General features: G+C 33.0%; 3 protein-coding genes across 3 annotated transcripts; 1 reads left to right on the forward strand and 2 right to left on the reverse strand.

The window, feature by feature from the left end:
- Positions 1-11,945: 11,945 nt before the first annotated feature.
- Rab27 (RAS oncogene family member Rab27) lies at positions 11,946-16,087 on the reverse strand. Its single transcript, XM_070314376.1, has 6 exons — positions 15,946-16,087; positions 14,695-14,895; positions 14,334-14,404; positions 13,746-13,860; positions 12,664-12,776; positions 11,946-12,513 (listed from the first exon to the last, which is right to left on the reverse strand). Exons 2-6 carry the CDS (start codon positions 14,836-14,838, stop codon positions 12,330-12,332), a joined length of 627 nt encoding a protein of 208 aa, XP_070170477.1. The 5' UTR covers positions 14,839-14,895; positions 15,946-16,087; the 3' UTR covers positions 11,946-12,329.
- LOC138943515 (migration and invasion enhancer 1-like) lies at positions 15,673-21,699 on the forward strand. The gene is given in 6 exon segments (XM_070314377.1): positions 15,673-15,694; positions 15,783-15,922; positions 16,248-16,378; positions 16,610-16,705; positions 16,770-18,918; positions 19,099-21,699. Coding segments are annotated over 3 exon segments (300 nt in total). The 5' UTR covers positions 15,673-15,694; positions 15,783-15,922; positions 16,248-16,337; the 3' UTR covers positions 16,933-18,918; positions 19,099-21,699.
- Mal (molybdenum cofactor sulfurase) lies at positions 16,601-20,871 on the reverse strand. The gene is made up of 7 exons (XM_070314375.1): positions 20,433-20,871; positions 19,773-19,929; positions 19,059-19,712; positions 18,023-18,993; positions 17,733-17,927; positions 17,450-17,667; positions 16,601-17,387 (listed from the first exon to the last, which is right to left on the reverse strand). The coding sequence occupies exons 1-7, from the start codon at positions 20,512-20,514 to the stop codon at positions 17,202-17,204; spliced, it is 2,463 nt and encodes an 820-aa protein (XP_070170476.1). The 5' UTR covers positions 20,515-20,871; the 3' UTR covers positions 16,601-17,201.
- Positions 21,700-22,013: the final 314 nt, after the last annotated feature.

Raw genomic sequence — 22,013 nt, forward strand, 5'->3', positions numbered from 1 at the left:
TATCTCCCCTGCACAAAAGGAAAGAAATTCGAATCAGAACGACGTAGAGATATAAGTAAGCCAACAACATTTCATAAAATCCTATTTATTTCATAACGGAATCTCTCTAATTAAACTGCCGGTACTTGTGTACAACAACGAGATATCCAACTTAATTAACTCGTAATTTTACCAAAAAGAATTTTTACGAAGAGCACATGAAATTGCCAGAGGAGCCGCAGATATTCAGCTGTATATTTGTGCTCTTTCATTATTATGCTTCTCTCATTATTTTAATACTGTCGATCAAAATAGCTAAAAAACTGTGATAATTAGGCGGCAGGGATAAAAATTATTCGATATTTATGTATAAAAAATACGATTTCAGTATTCATTTTTAGTGAATTCGCTTATTGGTCATCGATTATTTAAATTTGCGCAAGATCATATGAAATCTCTCTTTACTTTCGAATATCCAGCTTGCTCGCTTATTGTCCGTTATGAATATTCTAATCGACAAATCTGTAAAAATACGACGGCACATTTCGATCCGTTATTTCGTTTCAATCATGTTTATATAATATATCTGAATATCTTATTTTTACGTTTGATTTACCATGGTATTTTTATTTTATCGTTCCAACTATCGATTCTTTTTCGAATTGTCTTCAATACGTTTACTCAATTCTTCGACACTTTACAGCACATTAAATTACAGACAGCTAATAAAGAATATTGATGATTTTTCATAACGATATAAAATAGAAATTCTTGTGTTTAAAAGATTTTATAATTTCCAAGGCATTTTCAAAATTTCATTATTATACAACGTCAACTTGCCTCTCATAAGTCTGATATTTTAAACCGTGATTCCGAATTGCGGTTTCTTTCTCAAAGCGACAGCCGCCGCAGCTTTTTGTCGGTCTTACCACTTGGCAGTGTTCTCATGCGCGCATAACGGACGGGGTTGAGCTTGCATTTTACCTCCACGGATACAACTTAAATCACGGTAATTTAGAGCGGAATGGTACATTAATTCTATGTAATCATCGAGACATAATCCTTACCGCGAAAATGAGAAAACCGTCATCTATTTTATTATTGCTCCTTAAAATATTTCCAAATTTATTATAAATGAAAAATATATTTAACTGCTACTGACAATTCAATTAAATAAGATTTGGCGCGACATTTAAAATCTATCAAACTCCTTGTTCAATTAAGGACTATAGAAGAAATCCTTTAGCGGATGATAAAAAGTATAATATAGATATAAAACTTTCATTAATTTTTCGAAAAATATATTTTATAATCTATGAGTTTTTGATATAATTTATTTGATGTATAAAAATATACATGTGACATTTTTAACTTTTATCTTTTAACAGTTTCTTTAAGAATGATTTTTCATGCTTTAGAGTTTAGAAAAAGAGAAAAAATAAAACATATTATTTTATATGTATATGATACAAATTATTAAGATAAAAAATATTTGTATGAACTAATTTTTAAATTCAGATCTTTAAACAAATATCATTTGCACGACAAATAACAATACATTTATTGATATAAAGTTTATGATTCTTGAATGAATATTTGATTCTTATTATTAGACAAGTGACATTAAAAACGATATTAACTATCTCGCAAATATATTGTATTAATCTTAATTTATATCCTTGAGGATTAAATTGTCGTTATAGTGTTTTTATTAAATTATTCACACGATTATTTATCGAACGCGTATCTAACTCTGGAACTTAGCAACGATGGAGAGAAAATAGCAAATAAATCATTGAACGGAACTAAGTGCAGAGCCGCTGTTTTGTAAGTCTTCCTTGGGACATTATAACGTTAGCCACGTAAATTGCTTTCCATAAACGATACATAACGGAAAGTGTCGAGATAATCACGTAGTTGGCTAGTTTTAATCAATAAAACAATTGCAAAAAAAAATTTTATAAAGTATAATAAAAGTATCAACTTAACTAAGCACATAGTGTACATATTATAAATAAAGTTAAATTATATTACTTGAATTATCTGTCTGTTCAAATTTAAAAAATGAATATTAAAATATATATTCCTTACTGTAACTATATTACTTTTAGCATAATAACATCAAAATTGCGCTTATAATTTAATAAAGTTTTTTTATCTGAATGAAAGAAAGAGAAAGAAGCATCAAAAATATAGGCTATATTCTTTTAAATCCATGCAATTTCATTAAAATAACTTTTTAACTGCATACGAGATCACGATGAAATTTTATTTGATTTCTCTCTACGCGATATATGATCTTTAAACTTAATATGGGGTGACTGCCCTCGCGCTATCGAATTGTCTCTGTGTGCGAGAAATATCGGTTATTATCGATTGGAGATAAAGTTAAAATTTTCGTGCATATATGGGAAATAATGACATGTAATTTTGACGAGATATTTAAGGACGTCTTATCTCATCATAAAGAAAGGCCGATAACGCGATTATAAGCGTATGTCTTCGTGAGGAACGATAGATGTGCGCCGTCGTTCTACATAATTTCAGATTCAATATCTTCCCTCGAATAAGCAAAGGGATCGATGAGTCGATAGAGAACATTTTAATTTCGCGAGAATCATATTCACGACTCAGACCGAATTGGAACGAGTCCCGGCGCGGTGGTTGATAAGTGAGTGCGAGAAAGAGAAGCTGTGCGGTGGAAAAATACGAACGACACCGGATGGGAGGCTACAATTCCATTTGTCCCATTTCAAAGTGAAATAGCTTATAATGTCGAAATAAAACGTTCTCTCGAACCGCCCCGGTCGCGGTACTTCAGGAGCGTCTGAAGTCGCGGTAAGAGCCGGAACAGGAAGATATTCCAGACGGAAGATGGGATATGGAAATCTCCAGTAATCGTTGCCCTAGATCTCTATGATAATCCGATCTAGAATCACACATTCTCTCACATTTTTTATCCGACAATAAGAAGTTATCTGTCTTGTATGGGAGAGTAATAATGTATGCATATTAAACGAACACATTTTTACCCGATTCATAAAGGAGAATTATCTTTTATAAAAGGAGAATTTTCTTCTCCCCATTATATTATGTCTTCAATTTTGCGAAAATGTTATGTGAAAAAAAAAAGTAATAAAGTACTAGATTGTGAATAGTAAGTCTCATAACAATCGAGTGCACAGGTTCTCCGAAACTCCCAAGTACCATTCACAATATATTCTATCATTCGTAGGATTAAGATTAAGTAATTTTACATTTTCTCCTTTATTATTATCCATCTTGGTGATAATAAAGTTAAATGATACTTGGAACTTCCCTTACCACCGCGCATTTTGTTGCATCGATGCTCTTTCATCATATGAAAGGGTATCGGCATGGACTTAAATGCCGCTTTGAAAGAGAATAACAGGATGCGTCGCGACGCTGGCAAAAGACGCGTAATGAAATTTCCCGGCAAACGAGCGGCGCCAAACTCTACGCAGTAACGTCGTTGTTAACGCTCCCTCCTTTCGAACTTTCCGCATTTGTTAGCACGGCCCGCGTGCGCGGACCAAGTGATTCACAGAGTATCTGCCGGCATAAAGAGACGCCGCGAACTTTCCCGCGTTCCCCCCCCTACCAACCACTTCTCATTGTCCCAGGGTATCTCCTCGTAGCACAGATTTAAAGAGGAAGGGGATAAAGAAACGCGGTCCGGCAAGCCGCATCCGGAAGTAGCCTCGAGTCTCGAGGCGTTTACGATTCCCTGGACTGCGTTAAAGCCGAGCGGAAGTTGAACGAGCGGTCCCCCGATAAAGAGTCCAAGTTTCAGCGAGACGAGATGCGATTCGTGAGACTTTTCCCCGATCAACCTCGGGTCGGGAAAAGAACGGAAGGATTGCCGAACAAGAGGGATAACGATCCGCTGCGAAAAAAACGTGACGTTAATTGGAAAAGCGGATTCGATTGATCGCGCCGCCAGCTCGATGACCGATCAGCAATTGCCGTGGAAAAGACGACCACTTAATTCGTTTTTTCATCCGGTTAAAAATTATTTTCTATTTCCGAGTCGACGGATAAAAGAGCGACATTTTTCCGTGAATGTTTCTAAAGCTGATAAATAATCTAATAGATTTATTAATCTAATTTCGAAATAAATAAGCATCGTGAACTAGAATTCTGGATGTATAATCTCTGTGTTAAATATATGTATATTACAAATATACAATATGATTTTCATTTATCATATTTGATAAAAGTTTTTAAATTCTTAAAAAATTTAGAGTATTATAAAAAAAAAACCTTCCTGAAAAATTCCCTGATTTCCTGAAAAATTAAAGTAAAAATATACTTGATACGTTTATATGTAGCATCCAGCGTTTGAAATACGGTTTTTTTTTTGCTAGCTAGCAATTTTATGAAAGAATGGAAGAAGATACGCTGCTACAGGAAAATTTCATCGGTGGGAAAAGGGATATACGTGTGCGTCATTTCTGCGCAAAAATATTTTACCAAAGGAGAAAGAGAGAGACTGAAAAGGAAAGCGAGCGTGATGTGTAACGTGGAGGAGGAGGAGGAGGAGGAGGGATGTATTTCTTTGGACGTACATTCTCGTGTCCAACTTCCATAGAGAAAGCATCCCCCTCGCCGTTACGAACCCCGAGCAGCAGCGTAAAGCTCCCTCTAAGCCAGTTTCTCGTGTTTCACAATCTCCAGCGAAACAATTGAGTGCATTTCGCGCCGTCCCCAGGAGAAAAGGCTAGTGGGTACCAGACAGATAGAAACGTACAGGTCCCGCAAATCCACCGAGGGAATGGGAGTGCTCCCGTTCAAAGCGTATACAGAACAACGATGCTTTCCCTACGTTTGAATAGAATTGACTATAAGTGTGACCCTCTTCTTCCCTGTATCTTTGCCAATGTGACCCGAATACGGTTGAACAGTTCTTAAATCAACCAGTCGACGATGACCGATCTGCTGGCCCGAAATTGACGTCGAAGGTTTTTCCAGATCCCCCTGAGAACACATGAAAATACGTACTCTCAATTTATCCTCGCATTCAAATATTCAAGAAAAATCCACGAGAGATGCATTACACGATTTATCCGTGGGTCTCTCTTGCAAGAATGCACTCTACGTGATATTGCAGTATGAAATAAATTTTATAATAGTTTTTGTCAAATTTCATCACATTATTTATTTGAAAAAAATATATGTATTATCTCAAAGAATTTTTATTAAACTTTTTGCAAATCTGTGACTATATTTTATTATGTCAAATTCTTCATGTGCAGAGTATTTTCTTTGCGTATATTCAAAAATATTTATTTCTATTGAAATTCTCGATTTTAATAGAAAGATTATCAAATAATCGTCAAAGTTTTGTCCCTGTCATTTCTATCGATGTCCAAAACGAAGATTAAAAACGACCATTCCACCCTTCCACGCCGATACTCGCTAAGAAGCGAAGTCGGGATAGCGGCACCCGACATTAATCGAGAAGAAATGTAAACCGAAAGTTCTGCCAGTAATCATCGGAGCGGCTCCGCCGAACGGCTCCAGAGCTCCAGACTCCGGAGGCTGCGTCCCGCGCTCGTTATTTCAAGATGTTGCCGTCGGACCGTTCTCGGCCATCGGTGGAATCCCGGCCAGACGGTCAAACGGTTTCGCCCGCGCTACCGTCGTGTGCCACTGAACGTGAAATATCCGCGCAGACGGAAGTTATAAATCACTCGGCGGAGCGGCACCGACCCAGAAACAGAGGCGGTAAGGGGATTCCGTTGCCCATTCCGACTCCGAGGTCGCGACGTAATTTCATTTTATCTAGCAGTCGGCTATCTAACCGAAATTCTTCCGCTGCCTATCGGTACACACACACACACACACGGTACACAATGCTATTTTTACTAGGGATTGTTCCTCTCGCCGGCGTTCACACACGTTCACAGATAACGCGGGAGGGTGAAACAACCGACACGTTCCGCCCCGGCTATTTCGCCGTCTTCTTCTTCGTTCTCTTATTCGCTTCGCCGCGTTCCTCGAGTGTACATACGTATAAAACAAACGAGATGAAATGCGGGCGTGGATACGCGGATGTATCTTCGAGAGATCTCGCGACGAGGGGAAGCTGATGTCGAAAAAAGTATTATACATGTAACGCGCGGAAAGGAAAAGAAAAAAGCGCTCATATGCGCTCGCGAATGCGCACGATGATATCCTGCAACTTCGATTTTGAATATTAATTTATCGACGCTTGATAAATATGATTGATAGCTCTCTCTCTCTTTTTTTTTAACCGTCTTTCTTTATACTATCGTAAGTATGTATATTTAATTATGATTATCTGCGAATATACGACTTCAGTTTTATGCATAACGATATAATGACAGAATACAATGTGAATAAACGGATGTTATTAATATGCAAAGTAGAGCACACAGTTCTGAGAATAGGAAGCAATGGTACTAAATGCAATTCCGCGCGAATAAAGATGCGCTTTGTATCCAAGTATAGTCGGAGATAATCTATTTGCAAGCCGATTTAAACATGATAAAATGCTTTATAAAGTGTGCATAATTCTTAAAATATCTTCGGGGTGTCAGTTTATCTTGAATCGCGATAATAAAAATAGATAATAAAATGGATAATAGATCAAACGAATCCAATGGCAATCTCGAAGATAGATGCATATACAACAAAATTACACTATACCGCCATTAAGATTTTCTCCAAGTACTGTGGTCTCCGTAATCTCCTCTTTGCTGAAAATTGCAGCAAAATCAGAAGACAAAGATGTAGAAAGAAAATAAAGGAATTGCGTGGTTATCTTTGAGACGATGGTGTGTTTCCTTTATTTATTGTACTGGTTAAAAAGAGATGCTGCTAACGTTATCGATTTATTAAACTAATAAGTTTTATCGACCGGATAAAAGTTTAATTAGAAATATTTTGATGAAATATTAAAATATCTAATAACATTTGATATCATCATTTGAATACTGATTTTATCATATAATCTCTCTCTCATAAATATTAAAAAATGTTTTTTTTTTTTTTTATTTTGCGATATTCTTTCAATCGACTAATATCAATTCAAATTGATATAAATAAATTAGTTCTTGCAAATAGGAATAGTGAAATTTCAAAGTTTAGTTGTTTAACAGACAAAAATCATTATTCTTACTTTTCATATTTAAATTAAAAGAGGGGGAGGGACTTGATATTTTCACTTATTATTTTCATTTATAAAAATATCTTTTTTGCGTGTGTAAAAAAAATAGTAAAATAAATAAGCAACAATAATGTCACTAACAATAAATAAGTATAAATATTTTTGTATTTTTAAATATTTTAAATCATATGTCGCAAATAAAAAAAGAATTGCATCCCTCATGTGATCTTGTACAAAGTCACATGATAAAAAAAAACCGTGCAAAATATGAAAAATCTCAACGGGAGTGTTTTGAAACTTATGAGAGCTTCAAACTGATGTTGCTTTTGCAGTTTGGCGCCAAACTTTTAAAAGTTCTAACATTCGCACCTAACACAAGCGTCGATGTAGATAGTTTTGCAACCCCGAGAGAAACGCGTGTTAAAAGTTCCGACATACTATCTTACTACTGTCGATCATCGTTACATTATTAATATCTAGGTTTCGATAAATAACGCCATGTTTTACTCGTTTTTCAGCCTTCAATACGAGTCACCGCGGCTAATGCCAATTAATCTTGCCGATTTAACGAACATCGATCAATTCTGTCGATACGTAAAAAAGTATTAATAGCCTATCCCTCGATTTGAAGAACGCGTTTAACAACTTGAGCAAACTTGACAATGCGCTATGTAGAAATAATTTCAGATCGCTCAAACAATGCTTCTTACATTTCCCTATTTAGGATTGGAATTAATTGCTATACTTAAGATAATGAATTCGCAATGAAAATGTGACCGCGTGTGTATATGTATACCTAAATCAATATAATTCTTATGAAAAGAAAAACGAATACTTGTTACCACAGGTATAAACTCAGGTATGCATATATATACATTGGGATAGGTAGGTTTCAACTCTCTACTTTACTAACGTAAAACAAACCTCGCGAAATTGCGAAACCAAGCAGCTCCGTGTCATCTTTGAAACTGACTGCCTAGTACGTGCGACGAAAATTCATGCAGAGCGAGTATAGCTATAGTCGTCGTATCTCTGGCGAACAAGCTAGCAAGGGGAATACAGGTAGATAGCAGGATGAAACTTCCGGTCAGAAGTTACACCCGTCGCCGGAACTTCACGGAAACTTACTCTCACCTTGAGAAACAGAGGGAGAGAGAGAGAGAGAGAGGGAGAGAAATTGGAAGGGTGAGCTAAGTAAGAAAGGGAGATTACTTCTCGAGCAACGAAGTGCTTGCGGTTCGATAAATAGTCTACCATTAATACAGTTGGTAGATAAATTTGCGTCAGCTTTACCTGCAACGATAAACTGCATAATACAATATATTAAATACTCAATGTACTTGTATCTACACTTCGGTAATTTTTTAATTATCTTTCCGAAAGACAATCAACGTCTATATTTTATGCTGCTCAAAATTACTTTAAGAATTATCTTTGTACGTTCTCTTTTTATTAATTTTGTCATTTATTAATCTTTCTCAATGTGATACTTTGAGAAATGAAACTTATACTTAAAATAACTCTACATGTTACGCACAACTTTCTGTACGTGTATAATTTTAAAGATATTAACTTAGATATTATTATAATTTTAAAGAACTTAAATATTAATAAGATAATAAAGATATTAACTAACAATTAGATATTAATACCCTCCTGCTCTAAAATGTTGCTATTACAAATTTTACTTCATGGAACTTTTAATCGTGTATAAACTTTCTGATGTATTATATAGAAATTGCAGTTTATAATTTAAATATAATCGATAGATTAATATGCAATTTTAAGCATTTCGACATACATCATATATTCTTATTCTTTCTTAAATGATTCTTATTACAAAAATATTTGTCATTTCAAAGTAAAGCGTTTGCAATAAATAAAAAGAAATAAATCAATTAATATCAACTGCTAAAATGCGTATAGCTATACGATGTATTTAATTATATAGATTAAATTTATCACACGAAGAGCTTAATTAAGCAAGTCCGAAATGGTTTATAATACAGTATTATGACACTCACAACTTCGGCTTGTGCTTTCTTCTAGTTCTATAAATTGTATGCGAGTTTCCTAAGTTAGCATTCTAATAATTTCTCTCGCGCTACGATATCTTTGTGTATCTTGAAAATTCGCGCTGCAGTAACAGAGAATAATAATGCCCTGCACTCAGAGGTTAATTACGAAAAATACCGACGATTCAACACAATATTTAATCTAAATAATAAAAGACATAAAAAACAGCGACTCTAATATATTTTTGTTCAACCAACGTCTCTCTATATATGTTTTTATAATTTCCTATTGGAAACGATCAAATACAAAAAAAAATGAAGTATTAACACTTTTTTTCTATATGTTATAAATATTAATCAATTATATATATATACATTATTATATAAATAATATCAATAAATTATAATTAAAAGATCACAATATATAAAAATAATTGAAAAAAATCACACACACACACACACACACACACACACATTTCTATCTCTGATAATAATTTCTCACAAATAATTTGTTTTTAATTTGTCATTTTCTTGGGAATTCTGCTTAACATTTAGAAAGTCCTAAATTGGAAAGTATCGTAAATTAAATCTTTATTAAAACAAACACACAGAATATATATACTATTAATTTTCGTATAATAAAAACATACAATCGACACTTCAATCTTCATAAATAAGCTATATAGTGTAAGTAGCAGATTAATAAGCGAACAATAAAGCAAGTTTCTCAGCAAACTTTAATCTCTTCTAGTGTACTCTGTAACTCCTTGTCTCATTGATGAAACATTAAAGTTTCAATGCTTGCTACAGGAGATACTTTCCACAGTTTCCATTTGTTTGTTTAGATAATATACTTCGCGCTCATTTCTACCTCTATCAAGAATAATGTCAATAAATTCGTACAATCTAAAATCATTCTCACGTTCTTATGGTAATGTTCTACGGTAAAATTTCAATTATCTCATATTCTGATCGCGATAACATTTTTCTATTGATAATAAATCGTCAACAAATTCCATAGCATTATAATTTTAAGTATTTAATAATCTCTAATAAAAAAGTTAACGCATTTTCATTCTTGTATAAAATTCATAATTTTCAATAATTTTTTTTTCCTTCTCAATTTAGTGTTAATATATCCCGAGATAGGGAGATAAGTTAAAATTTCGTGTAAACTGCAGTTAAAATTGATTATATCTTCTCCATAGAGTACACATAATTCTATAAGTTTACCTATTTATTTATCCTCTCAACATCTCATCTCGTAAAGTAAAGCAACTAAAAATGCTAAGTCATAACAACATAATAAAAGTGCAAAATTTTTAATAATAATATCTATTAAATATAAGGCGTTCCTAGAACGATCCAGTTTGTTCAGATTCCAAGAAAAATCGATACATACATATATACATATATATGCATTTATAAAAACACTTATACACTAAATATATAATTTTCTTTTAACATTGGTAGCGTTTATTTCGTAAAATTGAGGCATTAGTGATTAATCACAATACAATCATTTATATAATTTCATTAAATATATGATATAAATATCACAAGAGATTAGTTTATCGGTATACGCGCATTATATGGTCTTTCGATATTTCGCGTCTAATATATATTATTCATTTATGATTAAATATATTAACTCTGATTGATTATAATAACATCATCAAAAATACGTTACACACAGTCAAAAGTGAATCACCTTAACTTCCAAAACTTCTGTTGCGACATCAGTCGCGATATCACATTTTTGGCAAGTAAGAAAAGATTGACTTATTGAACACCTTGTGCGTATGAAATAGTGATAGAAAAGATCAGTATTATTATAGGATACTCTTTGTTAAATGACGTTTAAATTCGATGAACATCATCACTCGAGAACAACCAACATTGGAAGACGACAATGGTATAAAAAGAATTTTATAGGACAGGGAAATGCGATAAAGAGGTCTCGAAAAAAACAATGTCCGTAGAAGACAAGATTCAACATTATTGTATAAATATAGTAATCGAGAGTTCATTGGCAGGTTTGCTGAATTCAAGGAATGTTTTCATTTGATAATAAACGTTGATGGAAGACATTTAATATATACATGTATATATATAGAATAACAAGAAATCTCCAATGATCATATGTATAGTCTCCTGTTAGAAATACGCCAGATAAGCTATTTTATAGAAATATATTTATCGCGAATCTTCTTAACATGTTCGTTGCATCGCCATGATTAAAACATATATATATATATATTTATTCACAATTTTGGCAGAGATAAAATTCAAAAATATTATTGATCAATATGCTTTTTCTTTCATCGCAAAAAATATATTTATGATAAGTAAAAACAATGTCTATAACAAAAAGTTCATTGAAATAACAAACTCGAGAAAAATTAAAATTGATATTACTTGCATCTAAAATATATTACAATCCAAAAAATTGATTCGGGATATTATCAAAAAATTGATAACTAATTCTGCACAATATTCAATATATAAAAGAAGCAAAATTGGAGAATAACAAGAAATATATATATATATATATATATATATTATTATGAATAAGCAAATATTGTAATAAAATAATATATATAATGAATTATTTTCTGTTCTTATATTATTAGATATCTATATTATTAGTTATATATATATATATATATATATAACTAATAATATAGATATCTAATAATATAGATATCTATATTATTAGTTATATATATATATATATATATATATATATAACTAATAATATAGATATCTAATAATATAAGAACAGAAAATAATTCATTATATATATTATTTTATTACAATATTTGCTTATTCATTATGAGATTCACATAATACTGAACCGTCTATTATTGTCAAACAAAATATTATCAATTAAACAATATTTTGTTAGTGAGTTTTTGTCCAACTCATTTAATTTTCAATTTGATCATCAATTTTTTCACGATTTTCCAGATTTATATCAATTGAAATTTATGTTATAAATGCGGCATATATAAAAGTGATCAATGTGGAATTATTTTTCGATGACTCGCAACGAACATGCTAACTGAAAAAGTTTATGATAAAATTTACATTTGTCTCGCAAATGTAAAGTGCCAGTTTCATAATATACTCTTTTTTTTATTTTGGCATAGTAGTTTGAATAACTACATGTACCGGCACTGTCAGCAATAACAGGAATTACTGGGCGGTGGAGTATCGCGCTCGTGGCATCTTAAAACTTTTTGATGCGGTAACAACGACTTATCCACCGTAGCCTCCATCCTGCGCATTACACGGTCTAATAATATTTCCACAGCGCGCTCGACATTCTGGCCGGTCGCGGCACTCGTCTCTAGATAAACCAAGCTGAAAAAGAGAATATATTTTCACTGAGCAAACATATATAAAAATATATTATGTGATATATATATAACACAAGTTGAAAAAAAATGTATCTATAATTTTTTTTTAAATGATGTTACATGCTAACGTTTTATTATTTCTGATTTAACTTACCCGTGCCTTTCGGCAAGATCTCGCGCTTTATGTTCGCTGATGACCCGTTTGTCCTCAAGATCGGATTTATTACCACAAAGAATTATGTCTGGATCATCACAATATGCGTGGGTCTGCGCGCATTTATACATAAAAATATCATATTAACTCAATAAACGTAAAAATCTCGAGACAAGCATACTAGACCACAAGAAAATTTCATGCAAACTAAATTTACAATTGCATTATCCATTTTTAAAATGGCATACGTATTGTTTCGGATCAAAAAACAAATTTCTTCATCCAATAATGAAAATTCTTAAATAGTCACTAATATTACTTTTTCATTAGATATCTATTGATCTTTAAATCAAACGGTAGCTGAAGCAATAGCAAACAATAGTATCGATTAATATATAATTAAAATATCACATAAGTTGAGACATTCAATTTTTTAAATTTCTCATTATGTAAAAACTTCAAATATTGTAGATACATAAGATATGGAAGAACATTTCTTTTGCAAGAATACTTAACAGATTTTTCCTGATTTACGTTCTATTAACGTTATATTAATACTTACGTTCATATTAATACTAATAAAAATATTTGTGTAGTTTTATATATCTTTGTAATTTCATATTCTTATATTTATATATATTATATTTGTTAATTGATGCAAATAAATGCAAGATAGTTCCACTTATAGTTTTCACTTTTTCCAATTACATGTATTGGATTATGCTGATTCTTTCATAAATTTTAGTACAATCCATGCAAGCATTTTATTCAAATACCATAAATGATCGCCTTTTTAAATAATTGAGATAGCTTTTGTGTACATTTATGTAAATTTAAAGCCATTTACATTAGTACTCTACATAATTCATCCTGCCAAGCACTCACATGCTTCCAGAACCATATATCAAACGACAATATAATTAAAGTAATTATATTCATGCATCATAACAATACAAATATTAAAATATTATACACAGCAACTACAAAAAATCAATTCAAATAAAGAATTGATTCACAAAATTATTTAGGTAAGCAGAACCCTCCAATCTCGTATAATATTTACTATAATAAATGATGAATACCCTAAGCTGTTCCAGCCAGTTTCTAACTTCAAGAAAGGACAACTCATTGGTCAGGTCAAAAATTAGTAGAAAACCCATGGAATCCCGGTAAAAGGCTGTGGTTAGACTTCTGAACCTGGATATTAACAATGTTAAGCTACTTGTATGGAATATTAGATTGGAAGTCTTAAACCTCTGTTTGCGCACATGCAGAATGCACTATTTATATATATTAATGAGGATATCAATAATGCTTATATTATATATATATATGTATGTATGTATATATATCTATTTGACATCTTTCAGATCTGTGTAACATGCGCTTTGGCTTATGCAAGCTTTTTCAGTAATATAATTAAATTATCATTTGAATATTATTAATGCAAAATATAATTGCAGCATAGTATCATACATCTTTATATCTCTATCATAAATAATTGAATAATGAGAAATATGACACATAAATGCACAAGTGTCATATATGTTAAAATTTAATGCCGATTTGTCAAAGAGTGCAACAAATGCGCATCTATTAAATTAGCGATCAATGTCTAATGCTACTAAAAACTACATGTTTCAGATACAAGCTTATCTATATGTACTTACCGTTCCTGTCCAGCTGTGTCCCAAAGCTGCAAATGCACTCGCTGACTTCTGCCATTTGCTGTTTGATATATCTGTAACATTAAATGACTTTTACCATAGAATATCAGCATAGAGAATACGCAATTCTTATATCATTTATCATTGCTCTACTACTGATGTACGCATGACACAAATGTAACATTTAACGCTTACACTTTACTTGGCAACATTAATCACTCCAAGTCTGTGTTATCGCAATATTTTTAATATGCAAGCAACTTATTCACAAGTACACGCGCGCGCGCACACACACAACAGAGAGAGAGAGAGAGAGAGAGAGAGAGAGAGAGAGAGAGAGAGTATATATAAAATATTTGTTTACCACTCGTTTTTCCTTGAAATCAATCCCAACAGTGGATACGAATCGAGAATTAAAAGTACCATCGGTGTATTGGTAAAGGAAGCTGGTTTTCCCGACACCGGAGTTTCCGAGCGCCAGGAACTTCACCAAATAATCGTAATTCATCTCGGTAAGAATCTCGTCAATCCTCCAGCGAAGAACTCGATCTAACACTTGCCGATGCTGTCAGCGAGAGAAATAAACAATTTTGTTTTAGCGGATCGAATAAATTATCGTGCCCAGTAATCGGGCACGTCGTCGCGAACGGTCGTGTCGTCAAGCGCGTGCGGCGTTTAACATTGGACACCTGTTGCCTACGTGTGCTACTTTCAAAAGATCCGCGCCCCTTCCCCTCCCCCCCTACCCGCCCCTAAACGCGAAACGCCGCTGAATTATAATCGGCGAAACTGTTTGATTATCACTCGATAATAATACTCCGCGAATGTACACGATTTGAATATATCGTCTTCGCGGCGAATTCAACGTGTTTACGTGTGTATCAAATCGATGCAGCCTGTTAACGAGTCGCGATGAAAAATGGCGCCTACAAATGCAGGGCTACCACAAGCGTCGCGATAAAAATTCGAAATCGCGCGAGACGGAAGAAAATAAATGCCCATCTTTCGCGGATAAAATATTTGTTTTGGGAATAAGCTGCTGCCATAGACATAGACTGCGATCGAGAAGACGCTAGAGATACTTCGAAGCATTGCGTTAACCAATCAGAATAAAGAAATCTTTACTCTTTTTGTTCTGATTGGTCAATCAAACGCTTCGAAAAGTCTCTAGCGTCTTCTCGACCGCAGCCATAGTATATCGTATATCTAGACCGAGCGTTTGTCTTTATTTAAGGAGTGGGGGGTAAAGATGCACATAGAAAAGGACATACTCTGTTTCCTGTTCCTTGCGTTCTCTCTCGCTCGCACATAGCATAGCGTTCTCTTTCGTCATGCTACGTACGAACGAGAAAGAACGCAACAGAGTATGTCCTTTTCTACGTGCACCTCGACTCCCGCTTCTCAACACTCGGTCTAGATATACTATATCTATAACTGCTGCTTTTATCACAGACATATAAGATACGGAACCTCTTCTGCATTGAAGGAAGGATGCGCAGCACGAAGGGGTGGAGAGCGGGAAGAATATATTCTCAACTTTGACGTACTTCAGGCCGTTCGACGCGGTTCGCAACATTATCCACCAATCACAAGTATATAATTAAGCCGAGCTTACCCGAAACAAATCGAAGAAGACCGCGTTCCGAGCCGAATAAAATCGTATTCCAATGCATCCCGCATCTCACTTGCATTTATTTGCTCTAATCCTGCCTCCCTCCTCTTGTCTGTATTATTGGTAGCTAATGCTCCGTTTATTGACCCGCGCACACTGGACGTGATGAGCGATGAGCGATGGGCGATATCCAATGAGAGCTCTGCTTTTCCGAAAAAGCAGAGCTCTCATTGGATATCGCCAATCGCTCATCGCGTCCAGTGTACGTGGGCCATATATATATTTTATATGTTTATGATTTCTAGCGAGATCAAATAAATTGATCAAACGAAGAATAACTGATATACGCTGATTTGAGTGTACAACGAATTACTTATATCATAAAATCTAATAAAATGATAGAAAAAATAGACATAAAAGTTAACGTTGAATATTGGTAAATATATAATTATATAGCAAGATTTTCCGTTGATCTAAGTTAGTTTATAAAATGAACAAATTTAAATTCTCTCTGCTGTAGATACGATTTCAAAATTTATCTATTGTATATACCAACATCTTCCATAAAGAATTATCATTATTTTATAATTTTCGCAGATTATATTAATCGAAATTTTTATAAATATTTTATATATATTGCATGTAATAAATTACTGTAATCTTGCAGCGGCTCGTGTGGTTACAGAAAAAAATTTCTTCTATTGGTAGAGGAAATAAAAAAAAATGCTCCCAATGCTACTGTGACCGGCGCAGTAGGAAGATAAAGCAAGTTTGCCAATATGACATATCGATGCAAGTTGTTAAAATTCTTACAACTGTTATTCTTTTGGATCTTTTGAAGCGCAAGTCAATGATGAACTGGTATATTCAATGTTCGACATATGAGTCTTTCCCATCTTTGCTGCAATTGCAGATACGATCAAAGATGTATCCACAGGTGAACCAGTGAGACAAATTTGCCTAGAACAGCTTCATTGCGTATTATCGTAAAAATATTTATAATAAATATATAATACAAATACTTTTTATTACAAATCATAGGTATACAAAGTAAATACATTTTACAATTTTTTCTATGCGTAAAGAGAAATTTATCTATTAATTAATTATCTATTATAACTGGTTTGCTTTTAATACTTGATAAAACACATTTAGAGATTCTTCTAGAATTTGTTTATGTTCAATTCTAGTGTGTGTATAAAGTTTAGATACATAATTACTCATTTAGAAATAATTTCTAATTCTATATATTTATTCATTTAGGAATAATAAATATGATCACCAATTTTAAGCATACCTTGTGTATTCTCCACTCGGGTTAGATAAATTCCAAATCTCAGTTTTCCATGGAATTCTTCTGCTAACGTTCTTAATGGCTCAATAGTTTTTTTTCCAGTCGTTTGATCAATGCATATCATTTGACATCTTGTACAAGGACCATTTACCTGCAATAATTAAATATATGTAGCAATATATCTTGAGCATTAAAAACTTATTTAATTCATACTTTGAAATTATTATTTCCTATGCGAATATATTCCCATTGTATTTCATCAAAAGCATTGCAGCCTTTTACAATAATGTTTCCTCGGAATCTATGCACAGTTGTATCTTTTTTGAAATCTCTATCATCAGATATCTTATCAACAAGCCATGACACGCTTGCTTCATTTATTACCAAATACTGTGCTTGACTAGAAAATGATAGTTCTGTCTTGTTTATTCCTGCAAAGAGGAAAGATACTAAATTCAATTAAGAAACATAATGTATTTACATTTTTCATATATACTTTTCTTATGTCTCTCATGACTTTGTCGAATTAATCTAAGATTTGGTTTGCCCAAAGCCAAGCTTAACCACTCAGAAACTTCTGAACCGCAATCAATACCTTGTACTCTACTTTCACATACTCTGCTTTGACATATAGGATGTTCTAGTGACTTTTCATAAATATTTTCTAAAGGTATTTGAATTGTTGGCATTCCTTAAAACGTTTTATTACAGTATCAAAGATTTATATTTAAGTAATGATACATCAAACTATACTACAAAATGTTAGATTCGTCAAAATTAAATTACCTGGATATGTTAATTTCATAATCCCCTGTTTTTTGAAAATAATAGGTTTAAGCAAACATAAATTCACATAGTGTTTTTGCGTTAAACAAGTTCCTGATGATGTTATTATCATCCATTCTCTATCGTATTCTAGACCCTTTGAATTCAGATTCCATGAATCTATTATCTCATATGCACCACACGATTTGATAGGATAGATAAATAACTGTTGCAAAGTACATTTGTTTACTTGTGTAATTGTTCTATCAGGGTTTATAACACAATTGCTTTCATTTTTATTATGATAATTATTTTGCAGATTAATGTCTGTATTATTTTTCTCAGTATTTGTAATACATGGAATTGAATAATCTAAAGTATTAGAATTATAAAAGTTCCTGTATTTTTTATTAACTTTGATTTTATGATCTTCCCACCATTGTGGAAATTTTCTGATACACGGTTTGTCGATGAAACATTTTGTAATCATAAGTAAAACTGTCTGAACATCTTTAATCGTAGACATATATCCAAAGGAGATTCTTACTGCTCCGGTCGGTTTTCCATTTATTAAATCTGCAGTGCCACTGCATGTATATCCTGCTTTATAGTTTTGAAGAATTTCTTCAGTAGAAAGGGATAAAAGTCTTTGACATGCACCAGGATTACAAAAACACCCTGTTCTGAGATGTATTTTGAATAGCGCTGCCATATTTACGACTTCCATATATCCTACATATTCACCATTGGATCGGATGAGATTAAATGTAACAATACCTCCTTGTGTGTTGCGATTTTCATAGTCAGAATCAGAGTATAGTTTTACAACTGGTTTCTCATTATAATGATGCAATGTTAACAAGGAATGATGCAAAGTTTTGGCGAGAGAGAAAACATGCCTTGATATTTGATCCATGGTAAGCTTTGAAAATATTTCAAAACCATATTGTAATGATACGATGGATAGAAACGATACAGTCCCATCTTCGAATCTGCAAAAATTGAAATATTTTAAATATTTTATTTTATTTCATAGGCAAATGTGATTTTTATTTACCTTTGATGTAATACTTGACGTTTTTTATGAAACATTTCAGAACTGAGAGCGACATCCACGGTACCACCACTGTAATAAATCTTGTCCAAAATGTCCGAACTGGAATTCTTAACTAGCAAGGCGCCAATTCCGGTGGGATAGCCAAACATTTTATAAAAAGATACGCATACAAAGTCTGGTTTGAAAATAGATAAATCCAAATTATTCGTTGGAACGAAGCCAGCCGCATCGAGTAGAACGTACCACCTAGTCGATGGTTCACTAACAACAATGGAAAGCGCTCCGTTATGCGCATCTCTGATCCATTTAAGGGGATATTTCATTCCGGAAAAATTACATTGTGCAGAATACACAAAAAGAGAATTGCTGCTCTGATTTTCATCGGGATCGCGAGAGGTTGCATGCTGGCTGAAAACACGAAACGCCTGATTATGATCAAGACAAATGACCTCGGCATCTCTAGCAGCGACTACATCTCGCATCCCGAGTACTGATGTATGATTATCTTGTACGTAAACAAAATTTCCCTTATGCCGAGTTGTCGTTTTCGCCTTGAAACGAAATCCTTCCGCGATTATCTTTAGACTCGCTGTGGCGCCCGAAGTGAAAATAATGTTGTATTCATCGGGAGTCGTATTGAAGTGGTTCAAAATCCTAAGTAATAATTTAAATCAATTTATCACGTTTCTCTTTTATTATTATGTGATGTCTCACCGATATCTCATACGCTCGATAATATCCTGTGTCGAAGAACTTCCGATACCAATAGAATGCGGATTAGCATAGAGAGAGCCATGCAGATCAGCGCCGACTTTTCTAATCTGTGTATCCGAATATAAAGTTGCGCCCGCGTGATCCACGTAACATTCGCCTGAGATAAAAAAGATAGCGAATAAAATAACAGCAAGAATTTTATATAACATTATTCACATTTGATCTATTTTTTTCACATTCCGTTAAATACACGCGCGAATATTAAATACAATGTTTTGTTGTTAAATAATTCTTCTATTTTATCATAGTAATAACTTAACAGCGCAATATTAATTTTACTAATCAGCGGAAAGAATTAATATAAAAAAAATTACGGAATTAATCATAAAAAGTTGAAAGAATACTTGATAATTTTGAAACATCCTGTAAATAATATCAAAATAAAATTACGTAAATACTATTCAAGCGATCTCATCATACGAGTCCTTGTAATCACGTCATCGTAACAGAATTGAATCTATATATCACATATCGCATGAATAACAAACGGAAAGATTGTAAGAGATTATTAATACAAGACATAAATATCTCGTAAAATAATAATAAACAGAATCTCTTATCAGACTATACATATGTGCGAAATATACTCGTAACTCTTACCTTTAAGTCTTGTAAATTCATTCTGCAGTAATTTCGTAGTGGCATCGTCATATACCGGCGTAAATTCCAACGTTTCTGTCATGATCAATCCTTATAATAAAGCTTTTACTATAGCGTCCGACTTTTCAAGAGCTCTTATCGCACGCTGGAGAAAGAGATACAAAAACGATTACCCAACCGAGTTTATCGGCAATTATTGCTACTTCTCGAGAGTTAAGTGTAGAAAAATTTAATAGAAGAAACTTTCCAGAGAAAAAGAGGAGGGAGACAACACAATCGCGTGACAGATCTTACACAACAATAACATACGATCATGGGCATAGAAAATATCTTACGTTTTCCTATGTCTATGCATACGATATTGCTGTCAGTGCATTGTAACGAATAATTAATAACACGAATTAAGGAGAACCGCGCAGGATAAAGCAGATATTTTCAAATGATGCGACTCCATAGTACGATATCCGCTGTAGATATGATATAGAATAATCTTATTATTGTATATATATATATATTCTTTTATCTGCTGCATGTTCTCCTATTACGATATCGATGCAAGAAATTATTGCACATTGAAGATAAAAGATAAAGATGTATCGTAAAATGTTGATGTAAAAAGTGACGTTATTGCAATTTGTTATATCAATATATAGACCACATTACGAAATATTCGTTACATACATAAATATTTTAAAACATTCCTAAATATTTTCAATACATTATATTCAGACATTAATATAACTACATTATATAATTGCACAGTAAAATAGCACTTGTCATATTGTATTTTACAAAATTAAAGTATTTAAACTAGTCTTACATTTTAATTAAAAATTCACTAGCATTACATATTAACTAATAAAATAGTATCGACATTTTATGTGACAAATTATATGCTAAGTAATTTAATTTATAAACTTAGAAATCTCTCAAAGGGCAACTTTTTCATTAATTTTATATACATGGTGTCCGGTAAAGATTGTGCCAACGCTCGTGAGCAGGTAGAGCACAATAAACTGAACATATCCCGTAACATTTTTTTCTATAACACTTAATAAAGAAGTTATTATTGAATAAAGTCTTCCAATCAGCTCCGATCTTTAGCCGCGCGCCTAGTAGTGTGCGTGAGCGCTCCGTCGCTACAACAACGTACACTACCAGGCGGGCGACTCACCGACGTGCGTCCGGCTAAAAGTCGGCGTTGATTGACCAGACTTTACTCAATAATATCTCCTTTATTAAGCGTTATAGAAAAAAATGTTACAGGACTTTTCTGTTCAGTTTACTGTACTCTATACGCTCACGAGCGTTGGCACAATCTTTACCGGATATCCTGTATATATATATAAAAGTACATTACATAACATTACACACAATATGCACAGTCATTTACTAGTTATCACGATTATTATTTAGAATTGTATTTTGGTGCTCACAGAATAAAATATATACATATGTAAACTGCATTGTACATTTGCTAATACACAGATTATATTTGCTATAGACACTAATATGCGCCGACATATGTTTTAAACAGGCTATTTTTGTTAACCTTATGCAATTTGCGAAAGTCGTTGAATA

The sequence above is a fragment of the Polyergus mexicanus genome, unplaced genomic scaffold (assembly GCF_030449975.1).
Source record: "Polyergus mexicanus isolate NDT 795.1 unplaced genomic scaffold, iyPolMexi1.0 SCAF_27, whole genome shotgun sequence".
Classification (NCBI taxonomy): Eukaryota; Metazoa; Arthropoda; class Insecta; order Hymenoptera; family Formicidae; genus Polyergus; species Polyergus mexicanus.

Bases quoted from the DNA above. Each gene is read 5' to 3' on its own strand.
- Rab27 (XM_070314376.1), bottom strand. From the start codon at position 14,838: ATGAATTACGATTATTTGGTGAAGTTCCTGGCGCTCGGAAACTCCGGT. The intron at 12,777-13,745 runs GTATTCATCATT...AAATGCGCGCAG, and splicing joins ACTGGCTGGAACAGCTTAGG to ACCCACGCATATTGTGATGA. The intron at 12,514-12,663 runs GTAAGTTAAATC...TCTCTTTTTCAG, and splicing joins GATCTTGCCGAAAGGCACGG to CTTGGTTTATCTAGAGACGA.
- Mal (XM_070314375.1), bottom strand. From the start codon at position 20,514: ATGACAGAAACGTTGGAATTTACGCCGGTATATGACGATGCCACTACG. The intron at 19,713-19,772 runs GTGAGACATCAC...ATTATTACTTAG, and splicing joins ATCGAGCGTATGAGATATCG to GATTTTGAACCACTTCAATA. The intron at 18,994-19,058 runs GTAAATAAAAAT...CAATTTTTGCAG, and splicing joins CGTCAAGTATTACATCAAAG to ATTCGAAGATGGGACTGTAT.